The sequence below is a fragment of the Theropithecus gelada genome, chromosome 2 (assembly GCF_003255815.1).
Source record: "Theropithecus gelada isolate Dixy chromosome 2, Tgel_1.0, whole genome shotgun sequence".
NCBI lineage: Eukaryota > Metazoa > Chordata > Mammalia > Primates > Cercopithecidae > Theropithecus > Theropithecus gelada.
Genome location: NC_037669.1, coordinates 49,172,790 through 49,189,017, shown reverse-complemented (window position 1 = coordinate 49,189,017; position 16,228 = coordinate 49,172,790). Strand labels below are relative to the sequence as shown.

Here is a 16,228-nt window from a genome sequence, read left to right as displayed (position 1 = left end):
CATGTGCTTATTGGCCACAAAGAAATGTCTCACTCTATGACTTAGGCTGGAATGCAGTCGTATGATCATAACCCAATGCAACCTTGAACTTCTGGGCTCAATTCCTCTGCCTCAGCCCCCTGCCATACCTAGGAGCTGAGACTAGAGGCATATACCACCACACCCAGCTAATTAAAACTATATTTTTTTAGAGATGGGGTCCCACTATGTTACCCAGGTTAGTTCTGAACTCCTGTTCTCAAGTGATCTTCCTGTCTCTGCCTCCCAAAGCACTGGGATTACATGCATGAACCACCATGCCCAGCCCTGTCTTTATAGTTCTTTATATATTCCAGTACAAGTCCCTTATCAGATATATGAGTTGTAAAACTTCTCACATTCTGCGGCTTGTCTTTTCACTTTCTCAATGGTGCTTTCTCAGCTTCTAGGATGAAGGTCACTCCCAAACTCAGCCCCCAAGGTCATTCTCTCAGCCAAAATGAACTTGTAAGTTTCCTAAGAAGGCAATGCTTTTTCAGGTCTCCACATCCTCACAGATGCTATATTCCACACCATCCCTAGACCCAGCCAGGAGTGCTCTCTCCCTCACTTTGTCTGCCAGGTGTCATCTCCTCCAGGAACATCTCCAATCCCCATCCCCTCATCCCACCACAGCACCTGTGCTCGCCTATCCCATTGCACTTCTTTCATTGTCTGCAGATACAGGGTTAACCAGGTCTGCCCCGCTAAAGCCCAAGTTCCTTATTACCACTGGAGTTTTTTGCTGCCCCAATGGTGTCTTTTGTGAATAAAAAGACTGTTTGTGATTAACATTATTAAACTAATATTCAATTTATAAAAGAAATAACTTTAGGGAACTGATTTCTCCTTAAGTTTTTAAGTTCAATTTACAAATATTTTCCTATTTATAAATCTAGTTAAAGTGAACAGCCAATTGACTGACTGTTTAAGGAATTTAATTTTGAACAGATTATAAAATCCCTTAAATATCCAGTCCCATTTAAAACTTAGTTAAATTAATTCCCTTATACCAATTTAAACTGCAATTATAAGTTTAATACATTCAAATTTCCTTTCCTTTTTAGGAATTTCAAATGCCTAGCAACCAAAACTTTCCCTAGCACTTATCTGATGCTAGAAAACCTAATAAGAAAACTAAAAATTCTTATGAATCATGACATGGAAGGCTAGCAGCTTCTGGAAGTGGCTCAGTAGTTCCTATCGGAACATCCTCCCACAAGTATAAACAATAAACTCTGGACCAACTATAAACAACAACCATTTCAGGGCAACCAAAAGCAGGCAGGAACTGAAGACACATGCACATCTGGAAGAAGGGAACAAGCACTAGGTGAACTTCTCATTTTTTTTAAGGGTTCTTGCCGGAGGGTAGCCCTCTTCAGCATCATGCTGGGTGAATATAGAATTTGGGAGGACCACAGCACCCAGAAAGTGAGGTGGGAAATTCCAGAAAAGAGATGCAAAGTAAGAGCTTAAATTCTGCACATAAACTCCGCTGAATATCTGGAAACTCTTGAACTACAAACTGTGATGAGATGCCAAGCAGCCTAGCTACAGCTAAAGAACTGCCCAGAGATGTCAGCTGCTGACACCACTGAAAACATGCAGTTTTGATATTGAGCCCAGCAAAGTAAACTGCCTGCTTAAACATATATACACACAAACACACAAATATACACAATAATCTTCAGATGAACATGATGGAAATGAGTCTCTATGACGTATCACTCACTATATTGAGTACAATTCAAAATTCCCCAAAGCAGAAAATGTGAACCATATTCAATGGAGACTGAACCATGACGACCGACCCAGATGTTAGAAATAGCAGATGAGAATTTTGTTTGCTTTTTGGGCACAGGTCTTGCTCTGTCACCCAGGCTGGAGTGCAGTGGTAAGAGTTCACTGCAGCCTTGAACTCCTCAGCTTGGAAATACTCCTGCCTCAGCCTCCTGAGATGCTAGGACAATAGGTGCCTGCCACCTCGCCTGGCTAATTTGTTTGTTTGTTTTTAGGGATGAAGTCTCTCTATGTAGCCCAGGCTAGTCTTGAACCACGATCCTGGCCTCAAGTAATCCTCCCTCCTCGGCCTCCAAAAGTACTGGGATTACAGGCACGAGCCACCATGCCCAGCTGCAGATGAGAATTTTAAAACAGCTATTGGCAGGGCACGGTGGCTCAAGCCTGTAATCCCAGCACTTTGGGAGGCCGAGATGGGTGGATCACAAGGTCAGGAGATCGGGACCATCCTGGCTAACCCAGTGAAACCCCGTCTCTACTAAAAAATACAAAAAAAAAAAACTAGCCGGGCGAGGTGGCGGGTGCCTGTAGTCCCAGCTACTTGGGAGGCTGAGGCAGGAGAATGGCGTGAACCCAGGAGGCGGAGCTTGCAGTAAGCTGAGATCCGGCCACTGCACTCTAGCCTGGGCGACACAGCGAGACTCCGTCTCAAAAAAAAAAAAAAAGAAAAAAACAGCTATTATAACTATGGTTAAGACGATAAAGAAAAATATGCTTGTAATGAATGAAAAGGAAAAAAGAACCAAATGGAAATTCTAGAACAGAAAAATGCAATAATAACTGAAACAAATATGCACTGAAAGAGCTTAAGAGAAATGTCAGAAGTTGCAGAAGAGTCAATGAAATTTAATACTGAACAACAGAAATCCTCCAATCTGAAGATCGGAGGGAAAAGAAGGGATTTAAAAAAATAATAACAGAGCCTCAATGACTTGGAGAACAATAACAAAAGGTCTAATGTAAGTGTAATTAGAGTCCCAGAGGAAAGGAAAGAATGGAGAAGAAGAAATATTTCAAGAAATCATGGCCAAAATGTTTCCACATTTGGTGAAAGACATAAAGATATCAATGTGTACATTCAAAAAGCTCAGTGAACACCAAGCAGAAAAATACAACAAATTGCTTAAGCATTCCAATATTGCTTAGGAACCTTAAATAATATACACTTTAAATATAATTCTTGGCCGGGCGCGGTGGCTCAAGCCTGTAATCCCAGCACTTTGGGAGGCCGAGACGGGCAGATCACGAGGTCAGGAGATCGAGACCATCCTGGCTAACACAGTGAAACCCCGTCTCTACTAAAAAATACAAAAAACTAGCCGGGCGAGGTGGCGGGCGCCTGTAGTCCCAGCTACTCAGGAGGCTGAGGCAGGAGAATGGCGTAAATCCGGGAGGCGGAGCTTGCAGTGAGCCGAGATCCGGCCACTGCACTCCAGCCTGGGTGACAGAGCGAGACTCCGCCTCAAAAAAAAAAAAAAAAATATATATATATATATATATAATTCTTATATCTTTCCACTTAAAATCAGAAGTAGGCCAGATATGGTGGCTCACACCTGTACTCCCAGGAATTTGGGAAGCCAAGGCAGAAGAATCACTTGAGCCCAGGAGTTTGAGACCAGCCTGGACAACATAGAAGACCCTATCTCTAAAAAAAAAATTTTTTTTTTAATTAGCAGGGTGTGGTGAAATGTGCCTATAGTCCCAGTCACTTGGAAGGCTGAGGTAGGAGGATTCCTTGAGCCCAGGGGGATCAAGGCTGTAGTGAGCCATGACCATGCCACTGCATTCCAGCCTGGGTAATAGGGTGGGACCTTTTCTCAAAAAATAAATAAATAAAATCAGACATATAAAATTACTCAATACAACTTTTAAATGGTCATTGCAAGACTAATCTGATAGATATTCTAATATGGATTCTGGCACCAGTATGCCTGGGTTTCATCAGGGTGGACCACAGACTAAATGTGTGCCTTTGGGCAAATTATTGAGCCTCTCTGTGCTTCAATTTTCTTGCATGTAATATGGTGATGATAACAGTATTTACCTCATAGGGTTGTTACAAGGATTAAGAGAGTTAATCCTTGTAAAGAGTTTATATAATGCCTGGAATTCAATAAATTTTAGCTATTATTATTATTAAGTCGATCCTCTTAAGTATTACTAACACTTCAAATGACAAAAATACACAAATTATACCTCAGGCTAACACAAAAGTATGGGTTTGATTTAATTCATCATCCTACATTTAATTCTAATCTTCCCAGATTGGGAAGGGAAGATACTTATCCACCAAGAAAACAATTTTACTGTCCCAAACAAGTTGGGGTTACCATCTCAGCAGGTTGAGGTTGCTTATCATGCAGAAACTTTGGGCCACAACACGAGCTCTGGGGCGGCACAGTTGCAAGATATTTCCTGTGGCCCTCCGCCATGTTGAGCTCTTTTCTACTGTGGCCATAGCAACAAGACCCCATTCCCTCCCACTGCAGTGCGGTCATTTGTTCCCAAGAGTCTTCAGTACCCACATCCAGTGCCTCGTACACAGTAGGTGTGCCTATAAATATCTGTTGAATGACGACGTACACACATTAAGCGGATGAATAGAGAGGGCCAGGGAAACTAGATGATAGTTAATTAAAATGAGAGTTTTAGGAAATCAACCACGGCAAACTGAGAAAACACTTCATTATCTGCTCCCTTTATCTTTTCTTTACTTGAATACAAAAGAAATGACCAATGGTAAGGCAGGAGTAGAAGAAATGGCCCAAAAGCTGGGCTACACACATCTAAAACTCTTCCTTCTTGCATGACATATTTTGAGGAATAAGGATGCTATGAAATTAAAAGCTTCACTGCACAGGCTGCATTTCTCACTTGCTTGGCTATGGTATGAAACCTGTATCCAGCACCTTTACTCTAATTCTTGGCGTTTCCTGCCTACTAATAAGTCATCCGACTACCATGCTCTCTATATTTTAATCCACCCTCCACGGAAACAAGTTATTCTTCTGAAGCAAGAATCTGTAATGCCACTTCCTGCCATCTATGGCTCCTGAATACTTACAGTATATGATGTTCGAACTTCTTATTCACACTACTCAGGTCCTTTATAATCACATCCTCGGCCAGGTGTGGTGGCAGCTCATGCCTATAATCCCAGCACTTTGGGAGGCTAAGGCAGGCAGATCACCTGAGGTCAGGAGTTTGAGACCAGCCTCACCAACATGGAGAAACCCCGTCTCTACCAAAAATACAAAATTAGCCAGGCGTGGTTGCACATGCCTGTAATCCCAGCTACTCAGGAGGCTGAGGCAGGAGAATCGCTTGAACCCGGGAGGCAGAGGTTGCAGTGAACCGAGATTGCACCATTACACACCAGCCTGGGCGACAGAGCGAGACTCTATCTCAAAACAAACAAACAAAAAATCATAGGCCGGGCGTAGTGGCTCACACCTGTAATCCCAGCACTTTGGGAGGCCAAGGCGGAGGGATCACGAGGTCAAGAGATGGAGACCATCCTGGCTAACACAGTGAAAACCCGTCTCTACTAAAAATACAAAAAAAAAAAAAAAAAAATTAGCCGGGCGTGGTGGTGGGCGCCTATAGTCCCAGCAACTCAGGAGGCTGAGGCAGGAGAATAGTGTGAACCTGGGAGTTGGAGCTTGCAGTGAGCCAGGATGGCGCCACTGCACTCCATCCTGGGCCACAGAGTGAGATTGCCTCAAAAAAAAAAAAAAAAAAAAAAAGAAAAATCATGTCCCCACGTTCCTCTTAAGCTCTGTCTTCAGGTCACAAAATCTGAGATGCAGTCACCCTGTACAACTCATCATTCTCTGAAATGTCATATATTTTCATTCCTTCCTGCCTTGATACACGCTATTTTTTTTCTGCCTGAAACACCATTCCCAATATCCTCAGCCTAACTCAAAGATAGCCTGCTCAAAGATAACTTGTAACAAGACCTCCCATCTCTACCAAGTAGTGATGTTACCCTCTTTTGTATCCCTAAAAGCCATCTATATAGCTTTCTATTATGTCACACACCGCACTACACAGGGGCTCTTTGCTATCAAGTGTGTCTCCGCCAGCCTGTGAGCTCTTGCAGGTAGAGACTATCACTTTCCCGGCTCTATGTCAGCAGCTCCTCTGTGAAAGGGCTGTCCTAAGTGGGTACTCATAAATGTTAGTTGAATGAATGAAAGCAAATAGAGGAAAGTAAGGTCAAAACTAAGAGCTAGATTTTAAAGTCAAACCAATCTGGGTTTAACTCCTAGGCTCCACCATTTATTAGCCGTATGAAATCTTGGACATATAATTTCACTGCTCTGAGTTCTGGTTTACTCATTCCTAAAAAGTTGATAAGGAAAGTAGTACCCACTTCATTGGGTTTTATAAGAATAAAATAGGATAAAACGTGCAAAGCAGTGAGCACAGTACCTGGTATCACAGCAAACGCTCAATAAGCAGGAACTAACAATGATAATGTATAATGAATAGTAACAGAATCTCAGAAAATGAAAATATAACAGGCATGACTGCAATTGGATTTGCAATTGGATTACATACCTGTTTTCCACTCAGTTGGTAGAAGGAAATTTTCTGTCCCCAGTCAGCCACAGCCAGGATGTCATTACGTTCCTCTCTAATCAACAGAAGATAAAAGACGTTATGAAGGGCCACAGCCTGCTGATGAGTATAGCTCTAAGGGCTTAAACAACAGGAACAAGAGAGCCCTGGCCTCAGGTTGCCAAATGTTGTACAGCTTTACTGAGGCCAAAAGTTGTAATTTGGCCCAACCCATCCATCAGTCTTATGGGATGAAGCAGAGGTGAGGTTTAGCCTTCCTGGGATCTGCTGTTTCACTGAGTCCTCTGCTATGAGCTTATGGTGCTGGGGACACTGCTACAGCTGAAGAATATAAACCTCTCATTTCAGAGCTTACTGGGGAGCAACACTAAGACAGACAAGGCTCCAATATTGAGACTGCTTTTCTCTTACATACTGGAAAATGTGGGGAGATGGCAGAGAAACATCTCTTTCAATACAAACGCATTTTTTAATAGAAGGGAAACTTGCTTGCTCTTCCTGAAGAAAGAAAATTAACACCTAAAAATAGGTTCTCCTGCAGGTGGGGGTCCTTGCACAAGTGAAATGGTTTCTGACTGACTCTAATTTTCAAAAAAGAGCAATGGGCTCTCTGAAAACATGCAACTTGTCTTTGAAACTGATAACCTATGGGGATCAGTGCCATGGGGCTGGGACTGTAGGACCAGCACATAGGAGAAACTCCCTTGCCTGAGGCTAGGGAGCAAGCTACCTGGGAATCTAGTTCAAGAGAAAAGTGGCAGCACATGGTGGCTCACGCTTGTAATCCCAGCACTTTGGGAGGTTGAAGTGCGTGGATCACCCGAGGTCAGGAGTTCGAGACCAGCCTGGCCAACATGGGGAAACCCTATCTTTACTGAAAATACAAAATTAGTCAGGTGTGGTGTCGCGTGCCTGTAATCCCAGCTACTCCAGAGGCTAAGGCACAAGAATCACTTAGAACCCGGGAGGCAGAGGTTGCAGTGAGCCGAGATCGTGCCACTGCACTCCAGCCTAGGTGACAGAGCCAGACTGACTCAAAAAAAAAAAATGAAAAAAAAAGCATTCCTAGCCTTTGAGGCTGGGTCTTAATCCACCTAATGTTGCCTCTTTGTTTATTAATTCCAGCTTTTCTGATCCCAGTGTCTTGTGGTCACCTGGTAGCACCACTGGATATGTAGGCAGACAAGCTAAGGCCTTGTTTGTAAAACCCAGTCAAGAGTGGCAAATGTCATAGGCACTAACTCAAAACTAAGGGAAAAGAGACAAAGGCCAAGAGGGATGTTATGAGGGAGCCTGCAGATGATCTTTGTGTGAACTGGCACTGAAGTCCAAAGTACAAACAATCCAGGAGCCCAGCCCACCAGTGAGCCCTCTTGGGGAGGCCACATATGGCTCTGGGCTGGGCTCAGTCCCTGTGAGGTGGATTAGTGATTTTCAACCCCCTTTTTCCTCCTAGGGCAGTAGGATTCTTTACGAAACAAAAACTCATGTTGAAACAATCAAAAGCACTGAAATGGGGACCCAAAGCCATACCTTCCTCCTTTACCGTCCCCACTTCCTAGCCCCCATGACCTCAGGGTGGGATTCTTCCAAGGAAACTCAGGTACCATGGAAAACAGTTCGGAAAGTCCCAAGCTAGTGCCAAACTGTGATATCCTGGCTACCCCAGCTTTCCCCACTCTGGCCTGCCCATGTTTTCCCTACAGGCAATCTCGACTGAAGAGAAGAAAGAATGACTGGACAGCCAGGATTTGAGTGTGAGGACTGTGGCTAAGGTAAGGGCTTCCTCACTGACATGCATCCTAGAAAATGCAAGGTAAGGTAAGGGGTAGTGTGGGAACAGGCTAAGAAACGTGTCCAGTAATAGAGGAAGTGTCGAATGATGGGGCATCCACAAAAGGGCACACGCTTCAGCCATTAAAAATCATGTTCTTTGAAGGATTTACAATGTTACTGGAAAGGGGTCACACTATAATGTTAAGTGAAAAAAACCAGAATATAACTTAGTTAATTATATGAACACACTAAAAGACTAAGGAGAAATACACTAGATTGCTAACAGTGATTTCCTCAGGTGATGGGGTTTTATCAGAAAAGCTGAACTTTCTCCTTTAGTCTTTTCAGTATTTCCTATAGTTTCTCACAGGATCACTTTATAACCCACACACAATTTTTAAGGGTGTGTCTCCTTTTTTTGAAGGAGCTTTCACCCACAGTTCTCCCCAGTCCCTGTACTCCCTTGGCCAAGGAGCTTAACATCTGTCCTGGCAAGTCTGTGTGGGACCTGGGCCCTTGCCAGGAGGGTTCCCACTCATTGGGACACACTCACAAGTTGTCGTCCCTGGGACTGTTGTCTTCTTCCTCTGGTTCTTCCTCCTCTGCCTCACTACCCTGACTACTGTACACTGCTGACTTCAGAGTGGAAGGGATTTCCTGAAAATATCTGTTGACAATGACATCCTCGGCATCCTCATTCTCTCTGTTCATCCAGAAACTCTCCCATCGGCTGTAGACAGTAAGTAGTTGTTCAAAATTACATTGCCTAGAACCACACTAAAACTATAATTTAAAATCCTGTCAAGGAGCCCCTGGGGGCCGGGTGCAGTGACTCAATGCCTGTAATTCCAGCACTTCGGGAGACCGAGGCAAGTGAATCACCTGAGATCAGGAGTTCAAGACCAGCCTGACCAACATGGTGAAACCCTGTCTCTACCAAAAATACAAAAAATTAGACAGGTATGGTGGCATGTGCCTGTGATCCCAGCTACTCAGGAGGCTGAGGCGAAAGGATTGCTTGAACCTGGGAGGCGGAGGTTGCAGTGAGCCAAGATCGCACCACTGCACTCCAGCCTGGGTGACAGAGTGAGACCCTGTCTCAGAAAAAAAAAAAAAAAAAAAAAAAAAAGATAATAAAAATAAAAAATAAAAGGAGCCCCTGAACCCTACCTGGAGGAAGACAGCCACCAGTTATATAGGACATCCTGCTTCTCATGAATTAAAAATGGTAGCCTAGAGCCACAAAGTCCTCTGCAGCCACAAATCAAACAGCAGGAACTCTGGGGTGGGCTAATGGCCTTTGATAGCATTACACATGCATGGTACAGCATGGGCCAGACAAAATTATTCAGGAAGAAGCATAATAACCTTCCAAACAACCTTCTAAATCAAGTAGGCAACCATTTGTAAAGTGACATTGAGCTGGTAAACAAGTAGGACCTTTAATTTACCTTCAGAGGACTCCATAAAGGATACTGATGGTTTAATAGTATCATAGGATATATAAAGAGCATATAGGGTCAGGTGCAATGGCTCACACCTGTAATCCCAGCACTTTGGGAGACTGAGGTGTGTGGACAACCTGAGGTCAGGAGTTCAAGACCAGCCTGGCCAACATGGTGAAACCCATCTCTACTAAAAACACAAAAAATTAGCCAGGTGTGGTGGTGGGCACCTGTAATCCCAGCTACTCAGGAGGCTGAGACAGGAGAATTGCATGAACCCAGGAGGTGGAGATTGCAGTGAGCTGAGATTGCGCCATTGCACTCCAGGCTGGGCAACAGAGTGAGACTCCATCTCAAAAAAAAAAAAAAAAAAAAGCATATAATTAGTTTACTGTCAAAGTCACATGGACATAGAAAGGAAAGTGTGTACAAAATTTCAGAAGGTAGGTGCCAACTGCTCGTGTATCTCTAGGCTTTAGGGATGTCTGCAGACTTAATTTTGACTTCCTGGCAAAGGCAACAAAAAGGCTCATGAAAAAGCTATTTATTAACAGGTGGGCACATATTCTGCCCAAACTTGGAGGGAAGAACTAAAAAAGGAAAGGCAAAAATGAAGCCACAGCAGAGAGCTCCACTATTGATTCATAAGGAAACAGTCCTCCTGCATCACTCACACACCACACACACACCATACTCATGTACATGTGCACATACACATATGTGTGCATGCACATGTGTGCACACATGCCACACACACACTTTGGCCTGGCCTAAATAGCTCATCTGCTTTGCTAAAATCTCTAGGATGCATTCCAAAACTGAACTTTTCAGCAGGCTCTTAAAAAATTCCATACATTCTTAGGTAGCAGGACCGTTAAAAAAAAAAAAATCCATACAAATGGAACAGGTTCTAAAACAGACTATTCAAGTGAGGTGAGAAGCCTTTGAATCTAGGGAGACCTCAGGAAGGCAGAAAGCCCTTCTTCATGATGGTGTTTGTTCTAGAAGGAGGACAATTTAAAGAGTACCTTGAAGGGTTCCAGCAGATGGACCATATTGGTGAAAGGGAGCCCCCTGGCCGCTCGATCTTCACTTTCTCCTCGCCATTTTTGTTCCGTATGCTGATGATCCCATTGAACATCCCCAGCGCCAGGTACTGACCATCATTTGTCCAGCTGTGCACACAGCCAACAAAATGCATGGGGATAGAGGAAGCACCCCACAGAAGGTAAAACTAGTGAGGATGATGCCTTGGTTTGAAATAAAAGTCTGATGAGGCAGCAACAGCTGGGATGGATATGGTTTCATTATTGCCAGTCCTGACATAAAGTCAGAGGATCAAACTTAAAATGCTATTTAGTTCTGTAATAAACAATGAGAAGTGAAGGCACTATTTGGTACCTTTTTCTGAGCTCCCCCAGCCCTGTGTACACACCTCTATGACAGCCCTTACCTTGTGCCTACATCTCCGGGCCAGCCACCACTTCCCACTCTCCATCTCAATCCCCTACCACTTAAAGAGCACCTTAAGAACAGACTTGGTGTCTTCCAATCCCTAGGACAGTGCTTGCTTTGTAGAAGGTGCTCAGATGCTGAACGGAAGGGATATACTCCTAGAAGCTGAACAGCTACCATTTTGAGTGTCTGCTGTACACCAGGTGCTGTCCTGCATGCTTTACACTCATAAGTTTGTGTACATTTCACGACAATCCCGTCAAGTCAGTATTTTTATCCCTATTTGTCAGATGAGGAATATAAAGCTCCAGCTCAGAAAGATTTAGTAACTTTCTTGAGGTCACATGGCCTGTCAATGACAGATTCTGGATTCTAATCCAGGTCTAGCATCAAAGTGTGGGAGGGAAAGCTTTCTTCCCCACAGATGCTGCCTGGACAATGACAGCCTCACATTTTCTACAAGCCTCCACTCAGTATAGCTGGGTGTTGAGGCTTGTTGCTAGGTAACTGCATGAAGGCAACTTGTAGTTCTCTTTTGCTTCATGATCAAAGGCATAGGTCTTTCCCATTGAGGAGACCAAAAAAGAAGAAAAAAGGAAATACAGGGGCCTAAACCAACTACTTAACACAAGACCTTCTCCGCTGCATGAAATAATTGGATTTTGAAAGTCTGTGTGGAAGATGAAGGAACATAAATCTTATTGTCAGAGCTGCACTTACCTGCAGCAGATGATCTTGCTGCTTGATTTGTGTTTGGAGACAGACTTCTGTTCAGGAGACCACAACCCTTCAATGCATAATAATATAAAAGAAGATGGATTGGTTGGAATACTACCCAGCAATAAAAAGGAACAAATAATTGAAACATACAACAACTTAGATGGATCTCCAGGACTTTATGCTGAATGAAAAAACACAATCTCAAAAGGTCATATACTTACTGTACGATTCTATTTCTATAACATTCTTGAATGACAACATTATAGAAATGGAGAATGGATTTGTGGTTACCAGGGTTTGGAAATAACTGGAGGTAAGGTGAGGAGATACGACAGTAAGTGGTAACTTCATGGTGATGGCTTAGCTCTGTGTTGCACTGGCGGTAATCTACACATGTGATAAAACAACAGAACTATATAATATACACACTTTGTGCCAGTCTCAGTTTCCTAGTCTTGATATTGTATAATAGTTACATAAGATGGATCCACTAGGGGAAACTGGATGAAAAGTACATAGACTTCTTGATACCATCTTTGTAACTTACCATGAATCTATAATTCTTTCAGAAGAAAAATAAGATAGATTGGTAAAGTGCCAGCCAACTTTTCAGGGATCTGACTCTCAAAGAAATGACAATTTCACTGTTCATAACTCTGACATTGCAACCAGAATATAACCTAGCATTTAAAATAACAATGCTGCTTTCTGAAAATCTAGTTTTCTTTCATAGGTCTCAATCACAACACATAGACCCTATCTGAGCTGTGCCTCTTCCATGGCATACTGGTCACCGAAGGCTTGCTCCTCCCTGTCCCAGATGCCCTGGTTCAGTGCCTCATAGCAACAAGTATATGTCTAGATAACATAAGCAAATTATTCTATTTGCCAAGTTGCGAAGTACAATCAAGAAGGTAACTCCAGTGCACAAATATATAGCCAAGTGCAACATCAAACAAGTTATTTTTTGCCTTTCCCCTGGTCCAAAACGCTTCTCCAAACATTTTGACTTGTGCACATGTTATCTGTGTTCCACTAAGCCTGCCTGGAGCTCCCAGCTGGAGGAACCTCCTTCTTCCTGGGCCTCCTTCAGCAGTGCTTAGCAGGGCAGGCTTTCTATGTAATCACCTGGTCTAAGGTCCAAGCCCTGGTTCCTCTACCTACTAGCTAAGGGACCTTTACCTCTTTTTCATCAGTAGGGTGGGAATAATACCTGACACCTCAGGGGCTGTCATAAAGCTCAAATGAAAATTCATTTCTAATCCTCAGAACAGTGCCTAGCACACTGCAAGCATTCAACTTTAATATTGTATTTTTTAAAATCCCACCTTCCCCTAAGACCATAAGTTCCTCAAGGGTAGGGATTCTATTTTGTCTTTTTAATCTTCCAGTATAAGCATACAGACCAGTGCTTCACATGAAGAAAATGCTATAAAATACGTTAAACAAATGACAGGCCTTTCTCCATGTATTTATACAATTGGCTTTCAATTCCATTCTCTCTTTTGAACCTCAGAACCAGAACCGTATCATTGAGACAGTGAGTAGCATGCTCCTTTTAGATAAGGGAACTGAAACACTGAGAGGGATTAGGCCTCTGACTCCTCATCTAGTGACTCCATTGTATCCACTAGCAAGGAACACAGACTGATAGAGCTGAAAACAGAATTAACCATTAATGGAAATAACCTATAAGCCTCTGCCCAATTTCACTCCCTTCCTCCCTACATAGACATTTTACTGATACGTCTTTTGTGCCAGTACTACACCAGTGCTGTAATGCTGGCACGGGACCATGGCCAGGATGAACTCCTCAAGGTGTTCAGCCCCTCAGGGAGGACAGCTACAGCCGCCCCAACAAGTAATGATGACAAACTGTGCAAGAAGTACAACTGCAACAGTGAAGAATTTCACATACACACAGATGTGGGTCAATACAAAGGTGAGGACAACTGCACTGTCCCTGCCACGGTGAGTCAGGGAAGGCTTCCTAGAGGCAGTAACACCAAGGGAAGGCTTCCCAGAGGCAGCAACATCAAGTTATGCCTGTGCCCTCCCAATCTTCTTACCATTTCCTTTGCTGGGGCCCTTCCTGTAGTCTCTGATGTCTCACCAGAGTAAAGGTCACCATTCACTATCTTGGTTTCTACACAATTTAAAGAATAACTGTCAGCCTCCCCTCAGCCATTGAAGGCAGAGAAGTAGTATTAACTCTCTCAGGATAAAATCACCATATTCTGAATGCATTTCAGCATTTTTAGCCCAGATTTTCAGTTATTTCAGGACAGGACATCAGGAATCAGAACCTACCAAAGTCACTGGAGGAACAAGATGCCAGTTGATGAGTAATAGGATTGTAGGAGACACACTGTATAGCATCATTGTGCCTGGGAAGTAAACAACTGTAGATTACTATGCAGCAAACCACAAACATTTCAGTGGCTACAACTGAAGATTTTAATAATGAGCCCACAGCCTCTGACTACAGACCACTTGCACTTCTGCAAGTGACCAACAAAAAGCACAGAAATTAATTCTCCTACTCCAAAATAATTAATTCTTCTCACCTACTGTTTTCTTTTTTATAGAGATGGGGACTCGCTTTTGGCCAGGTTGGTTTTGAACACTTGGCCACAGGCAATCCTTCCACCTTGGCCTTTAGGTACTTTATTTGTGGTTGTTACTCTTACTGTTTTGCGGAGGCCCAGAAATGTAAGATGGAGGTGCAATGAAAACATTACAGACCAAGATCTGGAAACATGAGAGATCCTTCGACAACAATGAAAACTGAGCAAATCATGTACCATGCATGGCATCTCAGCCCCAGTTTTATTCCTTCACTTGTGGGTAATACTTTACTTACAACATCACTCATTCATTCATTCATTTATTCAAAAATTATTTGTTGATTTGTACACCCATGTTCATAGCAGCATTATTCATAATAGCTAAGAAGTGGAAGCAACACAAGTGTCCATCAACAGATGAATGGATAAAGAAAATGTGGTCTATATATACAAAGGAATAATATTCAGACTTAAAAAGGAAGGAAGCTGAGCCCAGTGGCTCACATCTGTAATCCCAGCAGTTTGGGCATCCGAGGGAGGATTGTTTGAGCTCAGGAGTCATAGTGAGACCTCATCTTCACAAAAAATAATAAGAATAAAGAAAAAAAAGGAAGTAAATTCTGACACACGCTACAACACAGATGAGCCTTAAGGACATTACGTGAAATGAAATAACCCAGCCACAAAAGAACAAATATTGTATGACTCTACTTATATGAGGTATGTAAAGCAGTCAAACTCAGAGAGAAAGAAAGTAGAATGGTGGTTTTCAGGGGCTGGGGGTAGGAGAGAAGGGTGAGCAGGTAATTTGAAGGATATAGAATTTTAGTATAGCAGGATAAAAGAGTTTGGGAGATTGGTTGCACAACAATGTAAATGTATATAACATTAAACTGTAAACTTAAAAAGTAGTTAATATGATAAATTTTATGTCACGTATATTTTACCACAATTGAAAAGAGGCCAGGTGCAGTGGCTCATACCTGTAATCCTAGTAGTTAGAGGACAGATTGAGCCAAGGAGTTCAAGACCAGTATGGGCAACAAAGTGAAACCCTGCCTCTACCAAGAAAAAAAAATTTAAAAATTGGCCAGGTGTAGTGGTGTGCACCTGCAGTTCCAGCTATTTGGGAAGCTGAAGTAAGAGGACTGTTTGAGCCTGGGAGGTTGTAGTTGCAGTGAGCTAGGTACCACTGTGCTGTAGCCTGGGAGACAGAGCAAGACCCAATCAAGAAGAGAAGGGAAGGGAAGGAAAGAAGGAAGGAGGGAGGAAGGGAGGGAGGAACGGAGGAAGGGAGGAAGGAAGGAAGGGAAAGAAAAAGAAAGAAAGAAAGAAAAAGAAAGAAAGGAAGGAAGGAAGGAAGGGAAAGGAAAGGAAAAGAAAGGAAGGAAAGGAAGGAAAGGAAGGGAAGAAAGAAAGAAAGAAAGAAAGAAAGAAAGAAAGAAAGAAAGAAAGAAAGAAAGAAAGAAAGAAGGAAAGAAAGNGAAAGAAAGAAAGAAAGAAAGAAAGAAAGAAAGAAAGAAAGAAAGAAGGAAAGAAAGAGAAAGAATTGGTGAGTACCAATTATGGATGGGCTAGGCATTGTATCAGGGACACAAGAGTGAGAAAAAAAAAAGATGCAGTATCTGCTCTTATGGAACTTAGGAAGGAAGGAAGGAAGGAAAGAAAGAAGGAAAGAAGGAAAGAGAAAGAAAGAAAAAGAAAGAAAGAGAGAGGGAGGGAGGGAAAGAAAGAGAGAGAGAGAAAGAAAGAAAGAAAGAAAGAAAGAAAGGAAGGAAGGAAGGAAGGAAGGAAGGAAGGAAGGAAGAAGAAAAGAAAAGAAAAGAAAAGAAAAGAAAAGAAAAGAAAAGAAAA

General features: G+C 42.8%; 1 protein-coding gene across 1 annotated transcript in view; it reads right to left on the bottom strand.

Annotated features, from left to right (window-relative positions):
• Window positions 1–16,228, bottom strand: part of IFT122 (intraflagellar transport 122) — a 91,736-nt gene that overhangs the window by 47,673 nt on the left and 27,835 nt on the right. Inside the window, exons 5-9 of the mRNA XM_025377341.1 lie at window positions 14,118–14,194; window positions 11,808–11,874; window positions 10,661–10,807; window positions 8,741–8,917; window positions 6,391–6,466 (exon numbers count right to left, since the gene is read on the bottom strand). Of these exons, the coding sequence (XP_025233126.1) occupies window positions 6,391–6,466; window positions 8,741–8,917; window positions 10,661–10,807; window positions 11,808–11,874; window positions 14,118–14,194 (544 nt within the window). The remainder of the gene's footprint in view (window positions 1–6,390; window positions 6,467–8,740; window positions 8,918–10,660; window positions 10,808–11,807; window positions 11,875–14,117; window positions 14,195–16,228) is intronic.